The 21,032-nt window shown below is 33.7% G+C and overlaps 1 protein-coding gene across 4 annotated transcripts in view; it reads right to left on the reverse strand.

Moving 5' to 3' along the window:
• Positions 1-361: 361 nt before the first annotated feature.
• LOC129280430 (axotactin-like) overlaps positions 362-21,032 on the reverse strand; it is a 42,051-nt gene continuing 21,380 nt past the window's right edge. The window contains exons 13-30 of one of the 4 annotated variants that reach the window (XM_064111876.1): positions 20,403-20,498; positions 19,685-19,824; positions 18,895-19,074; positions 18,488-18,710; positions 18,195-18,290; positions 17,527-17,666; positions 16,799-17,044; positions 16,506-16,661; positions 15,935-16,108; positions 15,258-15,392; positions 14,074-14,313; positions 13,506-13,591; positions 12,879-13,017; positions 11,521-11,663; positions 10,446-10,542; positions 8,878-9,039; positions 8,108-8,175; positions 362-4,917 (exon numbers count right to left, since the gene is read on the reverse strand). In XM_064111876.1, the coding sequence (XP_063967946.1) occupies positions 4,588-4,917; positions 8,108-8,175; positions 8,878-9,039; positions 10,446-10,542; positions 11,521-11,663; positions 12,879-13,017; positions 13,506-13,591; positions 14,074-14,313; positions 15,258-15,392; positions 15,935-16,108; positions 16,506-16,661; positions 16,799-17,044; positions 17,527-17,666; positions 18,195-18,290; positions 18,488-18,710; positions 18,895-19,074; positions 19,685-19,824; positions 20,403-20,498 (2,851 nt within the window). In that variant the 3' untranslated portion in view covers positions 362-4,587. Of the gene's footprint in view, positions 4,918-8,095; positions 8,176-8,877; positions 9,040-10,442; positions 10,543-11,520; positions 11,664-12,878; positions 13,018-13,505; positions 13,592-14,073; positions 14,314-15,257; positions 15,393-15,934; positions 16,109-16,505; positions 16,662-16,798; positions 17,045-17,526; positions 17,667-18,194; positions 18,291-18,487; positions 18,711-18,894; positions 19,075-19,684; positions 19,825-20,402; positions 20,499-21,032 lie in introns of all 4 variants that reach the window. The other 3 variants (XM_064111878.1, XM_064111875.1, XM_064111877.1) reach the window with 3 other exon arrangements.

Here is a 21,032-nt window from a genome sequence, read left to right on the forward strand (position 1 = left end):
CTCCCCCTCTCTTCTTCGCCCATCTCTCTTCCCTTCCCTTTCTCCTCGTCCTCTAACTCTCATTCACTTACTCTGTCTTTGCTCCCCCCTTCATTTCTCTCTTCCATCCTCCCTCTCTCTCTCTCTCTCTCTCTCTCATTCCCTCTTTCTGTCAACTGCTCTGTATTTTAATCTATTGTCTTCATGCCTGCCATGGGTATTGAAATAAGATTGAACAGGCACAGAGTTTTACTGATCATACAACCTAATGCAATTTGTATTCTCTTTATGTCCCAAAGTAGATTATTATTGTAGTGAATGGCATGATAAAGACATCTGAGTTCATTACATTATTGTGCAGAATAAAAACCATGGAAGCAAATTTCAGATTTCAGTATTTCCCATTGCTGGGAAATTCTACATATTTATTTCGTTGTTTCAACAGTATAGTAGTAAACTGTAAAATTCAGGTGAAAGACAATTTACTCAAACAATTACAGTGGAAACACACATTAACACACGTCTTTGTAAAAGAAACCATCTTATACAGCATGCAGATATCATCTACCAACATAATGCGCCCTCTTGATTGAAGACCGGTTAGGTTTTTTTTCTCTGAAAAAGATTGTGATTGTTTTTTTTTCTATCAATTGCTTAATAAAAAATTCATTGTTTTGTATGATTTTATCATTCTGTACGAATAGTCAGGCATTTTATTAAGCAACATCCTTGCTGGCAGATTGAGCTTTATTAAATTGCTATTCTGGTCATTTAACACCAATCTCTTTCATCTGCAAAAAGTGTATATGTTGGCCAAAAAAAAATTTGATAATAATAATGAATAAATACTGCACATGTAATAAACAGATGTATTAATAAGAAATTAAATAACCAATATGAATAAATAAATGAATAAACGTACATGTAGATCACCAATAAAATAACTGAATGAATAAACTGGAAAAACATAAGATCAATAAAAACCAATCATTAAAAATTGGCTGAATAAAAAAAAGTGAATTCAACAATTCATATCAATAAAATGGACAACCGCCATTGTGATTTGAACAACCTCTTAATCATTCTAAAAGTAATTTTCATTGAACAGAAAACAAAATAACTCCGATACTGTTCCTTGAACAAAAATATCCAGTCAAAGTAGTGTATTGAAACAAAAAAGGAAAAATATGTAGATTGCCTAAAATATTTCAGAAAAGAAAATCGACTGTCAACCAACAGAAAAAAACGATCACAAAATCAACACAAGTCTCACATTTCTACTATACATATCCTATAACATGAAAAGTTCAAATAAAGGAATGTTATTTTCTAACTGACACAAATCAATAAATATAACTAATATAATGAATAAGTCATTGCACTACTCTATTTGTTGCACCTTTTATTCTTAATCACTTCAAGAAATACATCATTATAAATGACCATGATTCTCAAATTACTATATTAAGAAGGTATTGTACAAACCTTATAATCTTCCATCTGATTCAGAACATATGTTTACTTACCTACACACAAATATTTGATATTATAGCAACTGATTGATAAAGCACCAGTTTAAAGCGTTACTACAGCATTTGAAAACAATTTTCATCATTGGTACATGAAGTCGCAGTATGAGAAATTAATCAGAAATATTGAATATAGTGATTGCAAAATATGGAAGCATTCGGACTAGATATTTGTGTAATACTGCCCAAGACATAGGAAAATATGCTTTTGTTCATTGGGGTGGGGGGTAGAATAATATGAATACTGTTACAATACTGTTGATAATTTGGAAGCTTTCATTTTACAATTTAGATAATGTTAATGTGAACAGGATTCATTACAAGAAACAGTGGCAAGGAGTTAAAATGTGATCAAATGTTTACTTTAAACAGAAGAAAACCCCAAGTTCATTATTGAAACAAAATTAAAGCTGAACAGCTTGTGTATGTTTTCACACTGCATATTGTTTTTCATTTTATTGTAAATATAATTATACAGGAATTCTAACTTAATCATTATAACAGACTATAAATGTAGAATCACTAATTGAATGAGTTCCATACTTCTCCCCATATCGACATATATGGCAAGATAAGGACTGTCATCACAATATTCATAAAAACATCTACAAAATGCAAATATATACAAAACAGAAAACAATGTTAAACTTAAAATAGTGCAATATTACTGTCAATACAAATTAACATTCTGTAATAAAAAGTAAAGACGTATAGCACAAGTATCAAAATAATGAAAAAATCACACAATATGCAGAGTAAAAAATATATGACTCTAAATCAGATCTAATTGCCATAATATGTTAATCTAATGTGATAAAAACATTTTATATATATCAAATTAATTGCATATATTGTAGTGTTCCCAAACATTCAAATAACTAATCACAGGTTTACTACATAACTAATAATTAGCAAAATCGATTCACAATCATGAAACATATATTTTACATTTTACCAAGTGCTATAAGAATAATTTAGCTATTCACTTGATATGAATAGAAAAATTAAACTTTGCAAAATGCTCCATATGTTAACAATCCATATAAATTACTGTCACATAATTTCTTCAAATTCTTAGTAAAAATGACAAATACATATTGATTAATGTAATGTTCAGACAAAAAAATACTGACTATGTTATCACAATTAAAAGAAATGATATTAAATGTTTAAAAGCTATTATGTGACAATAAAAATCCTGATATCATAAAAGCTTCAGAAAATACAATATTTGTATGTCCTGAGTTGTGTGGCAGTATTGTGGAGCTGAGCAATTCATGATAAGCAAAATAACATTTTTTTAAAGATTTGATGATTAAATTTGTTTTTCCGCCCATGAAAAATTTCTCCTCCATTTGTATAGAGGCCCATAATTTTTATCTAAAAGTAAATATAAAGATAATATCAAATAACATGACCCAATATTTCCTTTTTCATCAGAAATTATCTTCACTTAATTCTATTCAAAAAGAGATTTTCTCGCGTTATTTTCAATTTTTCTCCAACATTTTAATCAAAATACCTATAAAATGCAAGTTCTCTGTAAAAACCTCTACTTTGCATCAGTCAATCAGAATACAGTTGCTATACAGTGACATAGATATATATCATTTACAAACACACAGAAAAAATTAATAAATCACATATTCTTCTGAAACATTTCCAATTTAGTCTAGGTACAACTACAATAAAAACATTCATACAAGACATCTGATATTCAATTTGGCAAATTATGAATACCAACTGTTCAATAAGTGATTCGTAAGGCATCTTGGTATATATTATAGTGTGTATTTGAAGCCAGTCAGATATAAGCTTATCACAGTAAATAGGCCCACTGGGTTTTAACAGACAAAATGCAGTTTCTTAAATCCTTTTCAAACAAATAATTTGTGAGTGTATGAAAGTTACACCAGCGGTATCAACATCAATAGGTTACAGGATGTCATAATAAGCAGATGCGTCACAAACACTTAAAAAAAATCAAGTTCAAGATTTATAAAACAGGTCTTACTGTGACTTAATCATGTATTATCCTGCAAACAAAATTACAATAATATTGTGAGTTTTTTCAGGGCGACAACCTGGGGGGGGGGGGAGGATATAATGCCTGTTCCTCAATGGCAGTAAAAGATTCATTGATTTGTGATTAGTTTTAGACCTCCGTTCCACAAAACATGTTACCATTGTTCGTATAGCTTAAATGACGCAATTTAATTGGTCAGCGGCAAATTTGTCATAGAAATTCTACATCTGATAATGATATCAGGTTTTATCAACAAGGGTCGGGAATCTTGGGTGTTAAATACACAGATTAAGGAATATGAACCGTGAACTATGGCTTTAACAGGAGATACATAATTAGAATATTTCAAGCATCCTATTATTTACTTATTATTTAATAGAATGAAATATACAGATCTTCATATATCACTGATGTGTTTCATGCTACACCATGAATAAGCCTGGAATTGTTAATCTTGTGCTTCAGAAATTACTTCTGCATTTCTCCGTTCATTGGCTGATGGGAAAATGGGAAAATTCAAAGAGTAATGTTAACCTCTTATTCCCTGCATTAAATTAATGAATAATGACCCGATGATAATTATTTTAAATGCTTTTAATCATAGATTGACTCCTGTGTTTATATTTATCTGATTGGGTTCATGGAGCTGCTAATGTTTTGTTTACTCCTCTTTTCCAAACTTTCTCAAACTTTATAACAGGTGAAAATTTACCATCGAATTTCATGAAAGCCATTAACATACATATATCTCATAGGTTCCAACTGAGGTTGAATTTCAAATATTATATAGAACATAAGATCACCAATCCATAAAACAAAAATATTTGTTATATGGCATGATAATCACCAATCAACAGTTGACAGATGTAACAACATTATCTCAATAATTTTTCCTTCTTCAAATGTGATGGTCATACTTCATTTTACCCTTTGCACATTACACAAAATAAAGAAATGAGTAAGGTTCTGTCCTGAAATATCAACAATAATGAGAATGTTTGAAGTAATAACTGATACTGTGACTTGTAGAAAATATCATATGAGAGTATAATTTCAAACGGGGGTGTCCCTTATGTGGCTCAAATTGGCAAGGTCTGTGTTGTTAGTGGAGTAGTCGAGAAAGCTGGTATTATAGAGATGAGGGCTGTGGTTGGCAGCTAGTTGGAGTAAGGTAGGTGAAGGGTTATTGGGTTGGGATTGGGGGGTAGCAGGGGTGCTAGGTGACTCCAATGGGGTCTCGAAGAGCTCATCAGGGGTGCCGGCTAGGGGCGTATCTTCTAGGGGCGTGTCGGGGCTACTGTATGAGGTGTTGTCCCACTCTAGTTCTGGCTGGCGTATGTTTTTCTCAATCTGCGGATCCCATTCTAGTTCTTTGATACTTATCTGTTCGATGTACGCATAGATGGATGGATGGATAGGGTAATAATTGGAGTAAATTGAGGAACAAAGTTTAGGTTCGCACCAATGAAGGAATAGTGGATTGATAAAATGATAGGATGAAGAAGTGACGGAATTAACAAATGATTGAATAAGAAAATTGGGTGATTAATGAAAAGATGAATGGAATGAAGGAATTAATTAAGAAAAATATACAAAGAATGGAAAATAATGAAATGAAATGAAATGAAGTGATAGAATGAATGAGTAATGTGGAGAATGCATAATGGGAGAATTCATGCGAAGGGGAGGGTGGAACAAAGGTTGAGATGATGGGAATGAATGATGCAGACGGATGATGGAGAGAAGAAGTGGAATGGAATAAAGGAATGATACAAGGAACCAATGATGGAATGAAGGTTTGATAGACAAAGTTGAGTATGAAACAGGTGTGTGATCGAGTGAAGGTGTTAACAAAGGAATAAAGGAAGAAGTGACCATCAATACAGGATGGATGAATAACACAGATTGGGGGGGGGGGCATTTAGATAGTGATCATTGGAATAGGATTGCAAAGATACATTGGTGTGTGTAAAAATAATGAAAAGAATCACCAGAGAATAGATTGTAATGGATGAACGATTGACAAGAAAGATAAGAGAATCAAAATGGGAAACATAATGATAACGGATGAGTAAAGAGGAGAAAAAAAGGGAATAAAAAATTAGTAAAGTCTATGTAGTAGTAACTTCCTTTTGTTCAGTTCACAATGCAATAACATGCCAAAATTGTAAAATAATATATTAAAGAATACTACTTTTTTTGCCTAGATTATTATTGTGTAAATATGAAGTATCCAAGTATGTTGCATAATGGAAATTATAATGCTCATATTTAAGAAACGCTTTTCACATTTGTATCATAGTGCTTTACAAAAGTAAAGTAAAATGTACATGTATGTAAAATTACAAAAGTATAGTACAAGACATATCAAATTGCAAAAATAATTTTTGATCAGAATTCAATCAATTAATGACTTTTCTGAAAAATCTGGTCAATATCTTTCAACATTTGCAATCACATAAAAAAAAATTTGTCCAAGTGTTCTTTTACTTTTCAAATTCTAGCCTACTGAGAAATCACTGGTTGTGCTTTTTCAAAATGAAATAACAAAAAAAAAAACTAAAAATTACGTATCAGAGATATTGAAATACTGATTATGTCGATTCACTTTAGGCACTGACTCATTTGAAATATAAAGTAATTTTCAATATTAAAAAAAAAGAACAGTTCCAGCACTTAATATTTAGATGATTACAGTCTAACATATGACTAAATAAACCTGATAAAAAAATATTTTGTTCTCATTTGAGAAGAATGACTTGGAAAAACAACTAATATCCAGACATTCACATGCATTGGCAATTAATTGTTAAGAGAGGTTGCTTTCAGATTATCACAGGCTTTAATAATCGCAGACTACTGCAATTTGTGATTCATATAAGTCTGCATCACACCGCAATTGACTGTTATAAAGATTGGATAAGGAGTTTTGAATTGAAGAACTGTACATGACCAAGGTCCAGAATTGTCATTTGAATAGAGACATTCAAATTATTTTCAACTATTATCATTACTGCCATATTAGAAAGAATGCAAAATCAGAATACTGGTAGCACTCTAGCTAAGATCGATGTGACATTGGTGCAATTCTCAGGCTTTCTGCCATTGCCGAGAACTATATGAGCATTAAAACATGGCATATTTTGGTTACAATTTGTTTTAGAAATCCAGTCACATCAAATCACACAGTGCGGCAGGCTCAATGAGGAGACCAAATGTTTTTTGGTAGCCAAAAGAATTACATTTGCTTGACAGGACAGAGAACCTTTTTCCTTTAACACATACAATGACAGTTAATACTGTATGTGTATGAGTGAAAACTAACACTTAATGATCTAAACTATTGGTTATGAATTTACATGAAATGATGCATAAACTATGCATAAACATATACAGTGGTGCTGAGTTGTGTTGAGCAGACAACATACGGGGGGGGGGGGCAAACCATGATGTGTTACCAATCTAGCCTGATTTTCTAATCATTTTTGATCAGGTATTTCTAATGTCACTGCATATGATCTCCATGAATGAATGCCCTTATAATTGAAACACAATCTATATACTGATTTTATTGGGTTCTCAAAATGTCACAAATGATCACATATGGGTGTATATAAACACGGTTGGGAATATTCTAATAATCTTTGATTGTAATACTTGATTAGGTTTGTAATTCTGTGAAACTCAATGCTTATATGAAATAATCAGGATAAATAAGTAAAGACATGATAATTCATGAGAACAGAAGGAATGAAATAATAAAACTAAATCTCAAAGGAGGCTAAACTTGAATCTAATCACTCTGATGTGAGAACAATGAATACTATTCATTCGTCAACAGCTGACAATGGTTAATCTGAGCATGACCGGTGAAAGAAACAAAATGAAGGAACTTTTTATGGATTGTTTAAAGTATATGTAAACAGATTTATGCTATTGTGTTCTATCCCATAAACCTTTGATTAATTTATTCAGTGGCCAGCAACATAAATCACTACAGTGAGAATTACATTCCATTCATCAAAACTATTGCAAAAGAGGAACGCGGCAAGGCTAGATTTTATAGTGAAATACATGTGAAAAGTGGTGAAATGAATTTTAAATGATTATTTTTGGTAATGTTTATTTCATGACCATGCATCTTGCTAATGCATATGTCAGGCAAAGGCATAAGATTACATTCATTGACATCAGTGGAAATGACAGATACATTGCCCTTTCACAAGAAAAGTTGCTGAAGCCAGGGTTATAGTACGCAGTGCTTAGAAAGATTTATGTTGCATTATTATCATTATTATTCTATTACTTGTTGCCTTTTGCTACTTGCTTATCATGTAATGAATGATTCTAAAGCACCTAATAAATGGGAAAAAGGTTCTATGTCTTCGAGGCTCAAAATATCTCGAGCCATTGATGTTAGTCAAAACGTATCGCAAGCCAAACTAAAACTCAAAAATCAAATCATGGATTAGCTTAGAAGGGAGGGAGGGGGTCAAAGGATAAGGGTCAAGAAACAATGACATGCCAACACATGGAATACCAGATGAAAGTTGTCTCTTACTCATCAATATACCTCAGCTGAGAGGGGTCTCTTCCCCGGAGGGGGGTTACCTCCTTTACCGCTCCGACCTGAACTTCCACCTGAAACAAAAGTAGAATCAGTACATAAAGTTCAGTAATTTGCAGTCAAGTTTGACCCATCAATATACAAAAAAAGGATAGAGATTATTATATCCTATATAAATTACATCCTGTAAACTGAATGGTTCGAATAGCATCAAGTGACCAAAGATATTCTAGCTTTGCCATAAAAAAATGCTCATTAAAGAAAATTTACTCTTCTGTGACATCAATAATAGAATATTGCACTATTCCATCATTGATGTCACAAATCAGCAATCTCCCGATCAGCGAGGTGTCTCTAACGGGCAAGCGCCGTGAAGGGACAATGCAAGCACTAATCTGCGCTCCGCTGAGCGCTTGGCTTCAGGAAAAGTAATTCAGTCAGCGCAGCGCATCATATAGATTTTGAAATTGGCTTTATATTGATTGGCTGGTCAGGTTTCTTTCTAATTATAAAACATAAACAGACATTGTAAAACAAAATACATTAGAAATATACCACAAAGTTATCACATAACACTTTGTAAACATGAGTATAATATGTAAAGTTATATATTGAAGTGGCATGATAATGGGGAAGGCCCCAAAAGCTAAAAGAGATTGATGTACTAGTATCCCAATCGGTGACAGCGAAAGAACTGCTTGTGACGTTGGGACAATCATTATGATGATAGGAAAATCATTTTTTGTATATAATCATCTGTTACCATGGTTACTTACCCCTCCCTTCTTCCAATAAACCATCCATCTCCTTGGGTTCTCCGTCTTTTTCAGCTGCCGCTGCTGCTGCTTGCTGGTTATTGCTATTTTTTATACTGATCACCGTGACGATGATACAAACAATCAGGATGAGGAAGGCAACAACAAATACAGCTATGATAACTGCAAAAAAAGTGAGAGATAATGAGAAAAGTAAATACAAAGGTATTAAATATCAGACTTTTAAAGTTCCAGAAACTTGTAGGTATAAAGGTAACATTGCCAAACTTGTAGAAAGACAGAAAAGAATGTGGAGAACAGTTTTACTAAGCAGATTAAACCCTGCTACTGTGATTTTAACACATGTAGTTGCATTGAATTTGATCAAATTGTATCTTTTTAAGCGAAGACTTGAAGTTTCAATTTCATTTTACTATGCTAAATTAAATTCAAGTCAATACAGTATCAGTGCATTTCTCAGTTTAAATTCAAGTCAATGCAGTATCAGTGCATTTCTCAGAAAATGCTGAGGGTTACCATGCTTATTCATCAATGAGATTAAATGTTGGATATTTTACATGTGCATAGAAAATGACTTAAAAGTTCCTTTTAACTCCTAACAAAAGACCTCCCAGATTTAAACTATGATTGGCAACTAAATAATATGGATAGACATATATGCAATTAATGAAAGGGGGGTTTCTATTATAGGTCTTAGCATTCCTCTCTTAAAAAACAAATTACATTTCACTGTCAGGTACCATTAGCAGCATGTCAGCATTATTTAATAAATTATATTACTTTAGCCTAGATCTAGCTCCTATCTTGTAAGTACAGTATTAAATTATAAAATGAAACCCTGTAATCACCATTCATTATCATTCATAAAACATTACAGGTAGAAAAACACAAACAAATGGGTTCAGAACTGGAACAGACAAATCACAAGAGCTGTAATAACAAGGCATGTGGTTACAACCTTTATTCATTTTCAAGCATATAGTGAATTCAAATAACTCGCTTTCCATCCTCCTACAATTCCTGGAGAATTAAACTCTGCAAACATTTAAGTTCAAGAGAACTACTATGTCTGGAAAGATTTTGTTTGTCTGGACAAGACAGTAGTTTCATGACTTTGCGATCAGTATTTTTTTTACTAGTTTGAAAACAATTTGATACAAATGTCACACTTATTTATGCTATTTGATGCATTATGTTGAGAAAACCAAGATCAAATGGTGATCTGTCCAAACAACATTGATACCAAATCTATCCCATTTCCCCCTCCATCATCATCATCATCATCATCCTTGTCCTCATCATCATCCTCATCATCATTATCATTGATCATCATCATCATCATCATCATCATCATCACCACCACTATTAATTATTATTAATCATTACTATTATCATATTCATCATCAACATCATAACAAACATTATCATAATCACCATCATCATCATCCTTGTCCTCATCATCATCATCATCATCATCATCATTATCATTATTGATCATTATTAATATCATTATTAAGTTGGAAGTACAAGGTTTACAGGGTGGACGGGGGTAAACATATACTCACTACCCATGAGAAGGACATCACGGCTTGTATCTTCAGGTCCATCTGATTCAACCTCCTGACCTTTAGCCCTAGCAACATTCCATGGAGGCATGGTCATTGGCTGTGGACCAATCAGATTCAAGAAAAGAAGCATGATTAAGGACTGTAGACCAATCAGGTTAAGGGAAAAAGGCATGATTAGTGACTGTAGACCAATCAGGTTATAAAAATCAATTAATATTCTCAAAACCAGGAAAGATTTTGAAGAAAATTGTAGAGATGCAAAACTGAAAATGTTGTGAAAACCACTGTGATCTTTACAGAGATTGTAATTACATAAATAAAATTTAGAAAATGCAACCATTTTCATAAGACATGAGACTGCCATCACTTTCAAGCCAAACTACTGATGGAAGTTTCATGCATTCATCAATTACATTATTATTCTTTGAAGACAAGTATATACCTCACATCCTTATTTTATTATTATGTATGTATTAAGATTATATTATTAATGTAAAGTCATTGCTATCTGTATTTTACTCAATATGCAATGATATCTGTACATGTCTTTGTTCAGTTATTTGAATGCAGAAATAAAAGGGAAAAACAATTATTGCAATTAAACCTGTCTTAATGTTTAAATTACCATTTCATCTTCATGTTGTATTCTGAATATGTGTGCTACAAAAATAGCATTTAAGGCACCTTCGCAACGTTCTGTGCAACCTCTTTTAGCAACAATCCAGCTTAGAATCTCTCCAGCAGAATTTGGTATTTCCCATTGTTTTGTATTATACTGAAACCAGGAGCATTAGGAGTGAAAAGATTCCTATTTAAAGATGCAGCTCCGCGAATTGTGTTGAGGTGCTCATAAAGTTCACTAGTAAAACATATGAGTATAAGAATATAAAAATGACCCAAGTCCATGTTAGTTCATTTCACGTATATCAAGAAAAACAAAATGATTATCACACTTGTCCAATGAGGATTTTGGTCAATATTATAGTCATGTACTTGATTTTATTATACATGGGAATTATCATCATTCCTTGATAAAGAAAGATGTAACATCGTTCATACTCTGAAGCAAACGTACCTTATTAAGCAGTGGGTTTGAAGGCATCTCAGTGGTCATTGTGCTTGTGGTTGATACAGATTTAAATGCTGCACACTCCGCTCGCTTCATACCCAAACCATTGATGTCAAGATCCAAGGGTGTTTTATTGTTATAGTATAAGCCTGTTAACAATCAGGGAACAAAACAATGAACAATTGAATTGAATGTATGACTGCCAAACGCTCGAACCTTCTCTGCATTAGAACAAAATTACTATTAATGGGTGGGTTCACATTGTAACACCATGTGATAGTCGCAAAAAAAAAACATATGTAATCTTTCAAGATTAATTGATAGCTCTTTTTTGTTGACATTTTGACTAGTTTAATCTGGTTGTCATCAGAATGAATCTTGAACTGGACTGATTTGGTATTTATGATTTCAATTGAACATGGTGGCGAAGGAATTTGTCAGTTTAAGCTGGTTAATAGATGGGTGAGAAGTCAGTGGTTGGTCAACATGAAACTACATGTACACATACCTCTCTCTAGATTCATGTGTTATCTTACAGAGTAAGATGGGATGCTTTTCTAACAATACCATCAATGTAAATGGTAGATGTGTGTGAGCCCCTTACAAAAATTTTACCACTGACACAGATTATCATGAAAAGCAATATTAAAACATTAATCTCCATACCAATAACCAGTCTGGTGATTATCATCATCACCATTGAGAGATTGAAAAAAATTTAGAAATCATCTTGACTCAGTTTGCCAACGTGATGAAGGTGTTCTCTTTTACATAGGTGGTACATCATTGCTTGATGTTATCGATTAAAAAATCTATTTTGGAGTTCTTAAATATGAAATTATTCAAACTGCTAGGAATTTACTTCCTATATTATGCAAACAGCAAACATATTGACTGCATGCTAAATCTTGATTTTATGAAACTTATGAACACAAGTGCAACAGTTACACCATATTTACTTCCCATGTCACCAGAATGTTGTGATCAGGGCTCCAGTTTTAAGCTACTGAAATTATTTGATCTGATTGGCTGATAGTGAGCTTGTTATAGAAAATATGTATTAGTTATTATTTTTTATGAAGCATGACCCAGACATAGGCTAGGAGGGTAGGCTTTTGTATGTTAACAATGCCCAGGCTCTTCAAACACTTGTCTGATCAGAGCTCTTTTTCAAAAAAAAAAATGATATGATATCAAGTCATGCTGAAATATCATCTATCATGGCAACTGAAAATTCTGGTTCTTGATTGGCTTTTCCAATGAAAGTTGATATTCAAGCAAGAGTTGCTATCACAGTAATTTTTTCAATGAAATAGCCCCCACAACATTCTGGTGCAACGTGTTATTTCTGTCATTTCACTTACTTGTGATGCATCCCTCGTAGCCACCAGAGGTAAACATACCCATGTTGTTTTCTACTCCACCTACCACAATAGCTGCTCTGCCATCAAAATGACGAGCTTGTGACAGGTGAGTTGTGTAATCTTCACCTTGGTTGTCAACCTGTGCAGAAGAAAGTGAGAACAAGAAAAATTCAATTGATTCAATAATCATACATGTACATAATTATTAACTTTTACTTTTATAAATGTATTTAATATATTTCTGACTCATCATACAAAGTTGTTAATATACACAAACTTTTAAAAAAAAGTATATAAAGGGCAATTGCAGAAAAGATGTAAGATGTACTAAGTGGTATATAAACAAGTTTAATATTTCTGTGTCAACAATCTTACTGTTAAAAACTTTTTTCAATACAAATAACCATTCCAGAAAAATTGCCGCCCCCCCCCCCCCAAAAAAAAGAGGAATTTAGGATGAGCTCAATATGACAGTAATGAATTCAATTTAACATTCACCATGCATATCAGTAAGTAAGTAAGATTATAAGTAATATTTTCATAATTACTCATCTCAAAACAGTATAGTTGTTAATCAATATGAAGGAAATAATCAAGAGATGAAGTTAAATTCAAGGATAAACTTACATCAACCAAAATCCTCCTTCCAAATCTCTTGACAACAACTCCATGTCGGTAGCCATCATTGTAGGGTCCAGTTTTCTCAATTTCAACTAAAACACAATAAAAGATGGAAGTATGAAAGAAACAATTCTGCAACGTCTTAAAAGAATACACAATTAATTGGAATTATGAAAACAGAACCAGAGACAAATACAAAAGCTAGGGAATAACCTCTCTACATTATTGTGAACTACAATAAAATCATTTTAGTGGTTGTAACTTTAAAACTATGCGAGGGCATTTATGCATATTAGATTTATGCATCATTGCTGGAAACCTTTGTGATACATATTCATTATCACCCTGGTGCATTTCATGGAATTGAAAGAAATGTTGTAATGGTAATATTGATTTCCAATTCCTAAGGAATGATTTTCAGGAGATATACTCAGAGGAAACTAAATTATTCACTTTTAATTCAATCCTATTTTTCATTTAATTTTAACTTCTACCTTATGTTAAAAATGTAAAATAAGCTATTAGTAGAAGACCCTGGCACTAGATTATTGCTGAAAAACCATATATAATTCACCTAATTCTGTTCCAAAGTTAAATACAAATTTGAGATGCCCTCCTTGTAAGCTGACACTAATGTAGTTCTGTTGGGCACTTTCAGCAAAGTTATTCCTGGCGTAGAAGATGGTTCCGTCAGGAGAAGTTGTACTGAATCCAAAGTGCAGATCATCCACCTCTAAGACGTCTGCTGGTTCATCAGGACTGGAGATAAGGGGGTAGAGGAGTACGGTGGTATTTTTGAAGGTTGCACCAACATCTGAAATAAAGAAAAAACATAATGAAGTTTTAAATTAGGCTTGTCCAATGTTAGGAATAGTTCTATAATAGTTATGCTCCATTGAATGACCACCATGTATTTAGAGGTTACCATAAAACTGTATTTCATCTTTCCTTTCCCAACTATCTCCTCCATTATTTTTTTTGCTTTACTCAGATACACTACAAGTCAATGGCCCATATTCTGAAGTCAGGTTTAACTTAGACCACGGTCTAACTCTGTGCTAAAATTATGGGGAGCCAAAAGTTCAAAAATTCTGTGTATATTGTATATTTCTTATGTTTACTATTTTGTTTCCTTTTGCATTCATAATGAAGAAAAATACTTCAGTTATCATTCCCAGAAAATTATGAACAATTTGGGTGTCATATGAGGTAATAAATTGAATGTGTGTGCTCCAATTGGCTCTCCTTAGTTAAACCACAACTTTAAACCAAGGTTTAATTTAAACCCAAGTTCAGGATACGGGCCAATCTGTTTATCTTCCATTTTACAATTCAAAAATCTTTCTCCATTCATCAATGACTACATGGTAAAATTAATCCACCTATTTCTTTACTCCCTTTCCAACCATAACTAATCATTCAAAACATAAGACTCTATCCAGTTCTCACATTCATTGCAGCTCGTTCCAGTGTATGAGGTAGTTATGTGCAATTGCATTAAAAAAATACAAATTCTCCATACAAGTTTTCCATGCAGGTCTTTATGGAAAATTAATCCATCTCCTTTTCCTTTTTGGGAGTTAAATCATTCAAGGAAAAAAATCTCACCTTAAGTACAGGTCCATCCAGTTTATTTTTTCCACATTAGCTCCTCCATGTATACAAGGTTTGTTGGAGAAATTTTTTCACCCCCCTTTTTCCCCCTCCAACACCCCTGTATCAACTAATTAAAAGGACAACAATATATTGGTTTCTTACCTTCAGTGCAGGTCCTTCCAGTGTATGAGGTAGTAGTACAATTGCATTCAAATGTTTCAAATTTCTCCATACAAGTCCCTCCATTCATGCAGGGATTACTTGGAAGACAGTTATCAGTGCATGTCGTAGAAATACCTGCAAAAATACAAAAAAGTACCTCAATCAGAATGCAATGGACATGGACAATGTATTTAAAAAAATGAAATCCATATTCTACCCTTTTTTATCCAAAACAACTATTCAAGCATGGAGAAGGGGATCGTCTTCAAGACACAAATTGTCAAATATTGCTTTCTGATATGCAATCACTAAATTTGTAAGATGTGTGTCCGAACTGCCTTCAGTTAGAAAAAGCAAAGTATTGCTGGGAAAGTGGGCTAAATCTGATTTTAAAAATCTTTATTAAGAATCAGTCAATCAAAATGATAGAGTATTAACAATACTTTGTAAGATGTAATGTTAGTTCAATATAATTCCACAGTATTAGGGAATCCTCAAACAGTCTTGGACAATATTTAAGTAGCACATGCATTATCTTTGTTCCGGTTTTATTTTTCTTCCTAGTAGAGTAGTGATATGTATTCCCATTCTTTATCCGTTACTTAAAAACTAGTGCACCATGCTGCATTGACGATCCTCAGTAGAATCCTGCAACACCAAAAAGAATGTCGCCTTACCTTCCTCATTTTGTGCCTTCTCCTGCAGATTGAACCCTTCACCATTGATGACAAGTCCCCTGATGCACCCCTGTAGGGTTGGCACTGCCGTGGTACCCTCTGGGACTCCACCAACATAGATCTTTACAAAGGATTCTGAAGGCCCACTGAATGGAAGAAGTGGTCTGACGGTGGCTGCAAATAATGAGAAATCAATACTAATGAATGCATGTCATATTACATTTGTGATATTTTTTTAACAACAAAGAAGCCGAGTTGAATAAGATTAATCAATTGGCACACAAAGTTTGCTACTTCAGTTGACAACAGATTGATCATTTCTCACCCGATATGATACCCCACAATGATCAACCTCTTCTTTTCTATTAACAGATATGCTCACCATTTAATTTTGTATTTTATGAATTACTCATTACGGTAGTAACAAAGAATTTAAGATCATTTTTGGTGGCAATCGTCCAAAGTCGAGCCAACATTTTTATGTGCAATTAAATATAAAACTGTCAATGATATATTAGAGTCTTACAAGATAGCACTACAATCTCTGATTGCAAAGTCAGTGGAAACTTACCCTGTACACCTGTGAAAGGTGTGCCATCATTCTCAGTCAGTAGAGTGGCATTACCATCAAAAGTTGAAGAGAATTGTTCATCTAGCACAACTTTGACTGATTTTTCATCTCGTAAAACAGAAACATCGATCCATGAGCCATCATTAAGAGCAGAGGCTGCTTGGAAAAGAAGAAAAGGCATTAAGTATGCTCTCCGTATCACAGCAGTTACACAAAATAAGGAACAAAGTAAAAAGTATACAACATACAAGTACATTCATCAAAGACTAATTTAATATTGCCGCATCCCTTACCATTCATCCTTGACACCAGCTGCACCACTTCTTTTCCCTTGTTGAACTTCATTACCAGTGAGTCTCCGGCCTCGATGTCAAGCTGGACAAAATTCCCAACCTGGTCATAGGCATAGAAGAGGAGGGCATCCGTTTGGAAGGTTCGGAAACCAAGGTGGAAGTTGGAAGTCAGGACTTCATTGTTCTTGGGGTCAAAGTTCACAAAAGCTGAGTCCATCTTGAAGGTGAGTGTGTCCTGTCTCTTATCTGCACAGTGAAAGAAAAGTATGGAGGGTGTTTCTCACAGACTATGATCAATTCAAAGACAGTCTAAACCTTTTGATTTATCAAATCTTACATTTTGCAAATCCAGTGACATATTGAAGATTTTCATTTTAACATCCGAGCAACTATTTAAGCTGGAAGTCAATATTACTTGCACATTTTATCATATTGAAAATGGTTGCTGTCAGATAAAAACAAAAGGCAGCTATAGGTCATGGGTAACAGATCAGGATAGATTCAAACAGATTCCATTCTTAGCCTATTATTTCCGATTGGGACCATTGGGATCAGTCTCTTCATGAACGACCCATACAGTGACTTGTCAGTGATTTTGACTATGAACTATAAAGATAATTGTAATCCTTGAATCTAATATGCTGAGGGTAAATTTGTCAGATAAGGAGACCCACAAAATGCTTCATCAAAAGCTTCCCTGTAATGCTTTAGTCAACAACATAACCTACCAACAGCACAAGTCTGGCCAAGCAATGATGGATGGGTACATTTACATGTGAATGAACCCCATTCGTCCATGCACTCTCCTCCATTCTGACAGGGTTGTTTATCACAAGCACTGCTGCAACCAGGCTTCATGTTTGGGTTTCTACATGAGACAAATTAAAAAATTTCTCTTTGAAAGTTTCAACTGAAATGTCTGCTACATGTACATTGAATAGAGTAAACCAAAAAAAAATGTTTGACAGATGTTCATCCCAAATGTGAATACTTGTCTTTCAATACAAACAATGGTTCACACAGTTTTTAACAATAAATGGACAAAGAATGTTGCAAAGTGTATTTATATTGAAATATGCAAAATCTATCTATTTTAGAGGATTGTTTTGCACAAAAAGTTAATAACCAAATGACAGGCATATGGTTGCTGATAAATACTAATACTTATACTACTACTAACACTCATATTTCTAATACTACTACTACTACTCCTTCTACTACCACACTACTACTTATACTACTACTGTTTTACTACAAGCAGTGATAGCTTGAGAGCATTAAAATTATCTGAGAAAAAATTGACAACTTTTTTCAGGAAGGTCTCACATAAAGTAGGTCATATGTACATACTTCATGGAGTTGTTCAGAATCTTATAGATGTAAGAAAACAACTTACGTAAACTCATTGTAGAAGTCATAAATGAATTGATATTTTCCATTGATGAGAACACCTGAGATACATCCACTCATACCAAGAAAACCTGACGGGAGTCTGGAAAACAAAACAAAAAATATCTGAAGAACACTGTAAGTCAGAACAAGAATCTAAAGTCGGACTAAACAAGAAATTTAGTCAATAATGTCTAAGGAATGCTGGGTTTCATCTTACTTCTTCAATATTCATGGCAAAGATAATGGGGTAAATAATTCTTATAGAGAAATATGTCAAAGGCTGGAATTCTCACTTACACTCCGCTTCCACCAATATGCATCTGACCACCGAATATACCCATTTCCTGACCGACAGGGAGGGTCAAAGAGTAACGATCAAAATCAATGGTAACATGGATCTCGTGTGTAGTTTTCTGAAGGGTCAGCGTGTGCCACTGTCCATCGGTCAGCATCCTTTCTGTAGAAATGGTGTGCATCTGGATGTCGTCATTCATATGCAGTTCGAACTTCAATGTGTTAGCTTAAAAACAATAGAAACAATAATTCCATTAAAATCCCACATTCAAAGTAAAAGTTGGATGTTCTGTGTACTCACAAAATGAATACATTTTCAGACACAGTAATGATACCCTACCGATGTCATCATCAAAGTCATCATCACTATAACTTCCCTGACCTGAGGGTACCAACTTGATCATACTTACTTCCAGTAATAGAAGCCATAAGGAAGTTGTGTGTTCTCCAGGTTGCCCTCTGATGGAAGAGTACAGAGTTGAGATCATGTGTTCGGAAACTGAAGGAGAACATTCCAGTGCGCCAACCATCCATGGCCAGATGCTGTTCTTGGTTCAACAATGAGACTGTGTATGGTACGGTGTAACCCACTGAACAAAAAGATAGGGAAAAAATTGCATGAAGATTATTTTGAAGTGATTTATAACAAAAGTACATCTTTTGCAATGTGGTAGATGTAATTTCCATAATTGCTCTACTATTCTTGTTTTCAACTCATTTTTTTTCCAGACATTATGTTATCAGAGCAAATTCCATTCCTCTTTCAATTCATGTTTTGTAATACATTTAATTGTTTACCTTATAAACACTTACCTTTTGTGAATAGAAATGAAAAGAAAAAATACAATAACTATCTGCAATTAAAGTTCATTTGTGTTTCAAATTAACAAATAGAGAGTGAAAATCTAAGAAATGTGATAATTTGCAATTTATGACACAATCCCCATAACACTGTTTAGTGAATTGCTTTCTCAAACAATGAAATAATAAAATCATAATAAAAATAGGCATTCATTAATAATGAATTAAATCGTAAATTTCTCTTTTTCATTTCAACATCCAGTCTACAAAAGGGTTAACAAAGTAAACATCTCTAAAGGCTGGAAATTCGGTCACGCACAGTCCTAAGTTCAATCACATTATTGTTCATCTAACATGAATAAACATTTACTTGAATATTCCCCATTCTAGTAAACTTACATGAGTGTTCACATCGAAGTGGGCCCAGAGTCAGTGTTCCCTTAGTAAAGTCAGCATCAGGATCGGAAAAAGGTCTCAAGCTGAGTTTGGTGATGGGCAAGTAGAACATGCTAGTGATGTTACCCTCATCACGCATCCACCTGAAAGAATCATAAAAGAACAAACTTTGATTTGACAAGTAGGACTATAACTAATATTGATACTAGTAGATCTACAATTACTATTTCTATTTTCACCTGATGATGAGGGTGACTATTATTATGATGATGATGATCTTGATGCTATTGATGATGATGTCTATGATGATGAAGATGATGATAATGACAATTTCGATTTTGATGATGTAAATGATGATGATAATGATCAAAATAATGGTACATATATGTTGAAGATGATGATCTTGATGATGATATGATGATGATGATACTGCTGCTGACAGTGAAGATAACTGATAATAATGAGGAAAATGACTTATAATGTGAAGATGACTTAACATGGTGAAGAAAATGTTTGATGTATTAAAAAAAACAGACATGAAGCACGAAAAAAAGAAAATCAGAAAAAAAAATATAGCACAGTCATTTCAAGCATGTAAGCTTCGGAGGGCTCTGTGTCCTTGATTTTAATCCACACCTGTGTGATTCTTCATATATGTGAATTATTCTACAGCATACATTAATTATCAGTAAATTGTGAAAAAGATGGCATATGATCTTACTTTCTGCGACCCTTGTCACAGTTACCAAGAAATGGCATGGCATGGCGAGGGACTTCTTTGCCTGCTACCGTTGTAAGCGTGGTGTCTCTGCCCAGCCTGGAAATGAAAAGAAAACAAAATACACAAAGTCATGACCACAGCTTCTCCACAGATGTATCATGGGAGTAATATAACTTATCACTAAAAACGTCATAATTACAAGCTCTTTCATCATATTGTCCAAGAGGTATATCCTTAGGCACATCAAGTCAGAAACAAGGCAACAAAAGCCTCCAGAACATTATTGTTGCATTTATCTACTCTAAAATATGATTACATGTATAAGAAGTGAGATTGACCGAAGGAAGCAAGTGGTGGAGGACAGTAGGGGGAAGGAGGGGGGGTGGAGGGTGTAAAAGAAATGTCAGTGTCGGATTGGGAGATTAACTCTTAATTAGCCACCTCCCAAAGTGGGGAATCAATCAGAATCAAAATCTGGTGGTTGCCTTATAAACCCAGAAGAATGACCGGTTACCCTTTCTTGTGGCAAATGAGATACCCCACATTAGGCCCCAAATTACCCCTCAACCAACAAAAATTTATGTTACAACATAATGGTAGTGTACTTCCTATGACTCTAACCACATCTTC

Source organism: Lytechinus pictus, chromosome 17 (genome assembly GCF_037042905.1).
Source record: "Lytechinus pictus isolate F3 Inbred chromosome 17, Lp3.0, whole genome shotgun sequence".
Classification (NCBI taxonomy): Eukaryota; Metazoa; Echinodermata; class Echinoidea; order Temnopleuroida; family Toxopneustidae; genus Lytechinus; species Lytechinus pictus.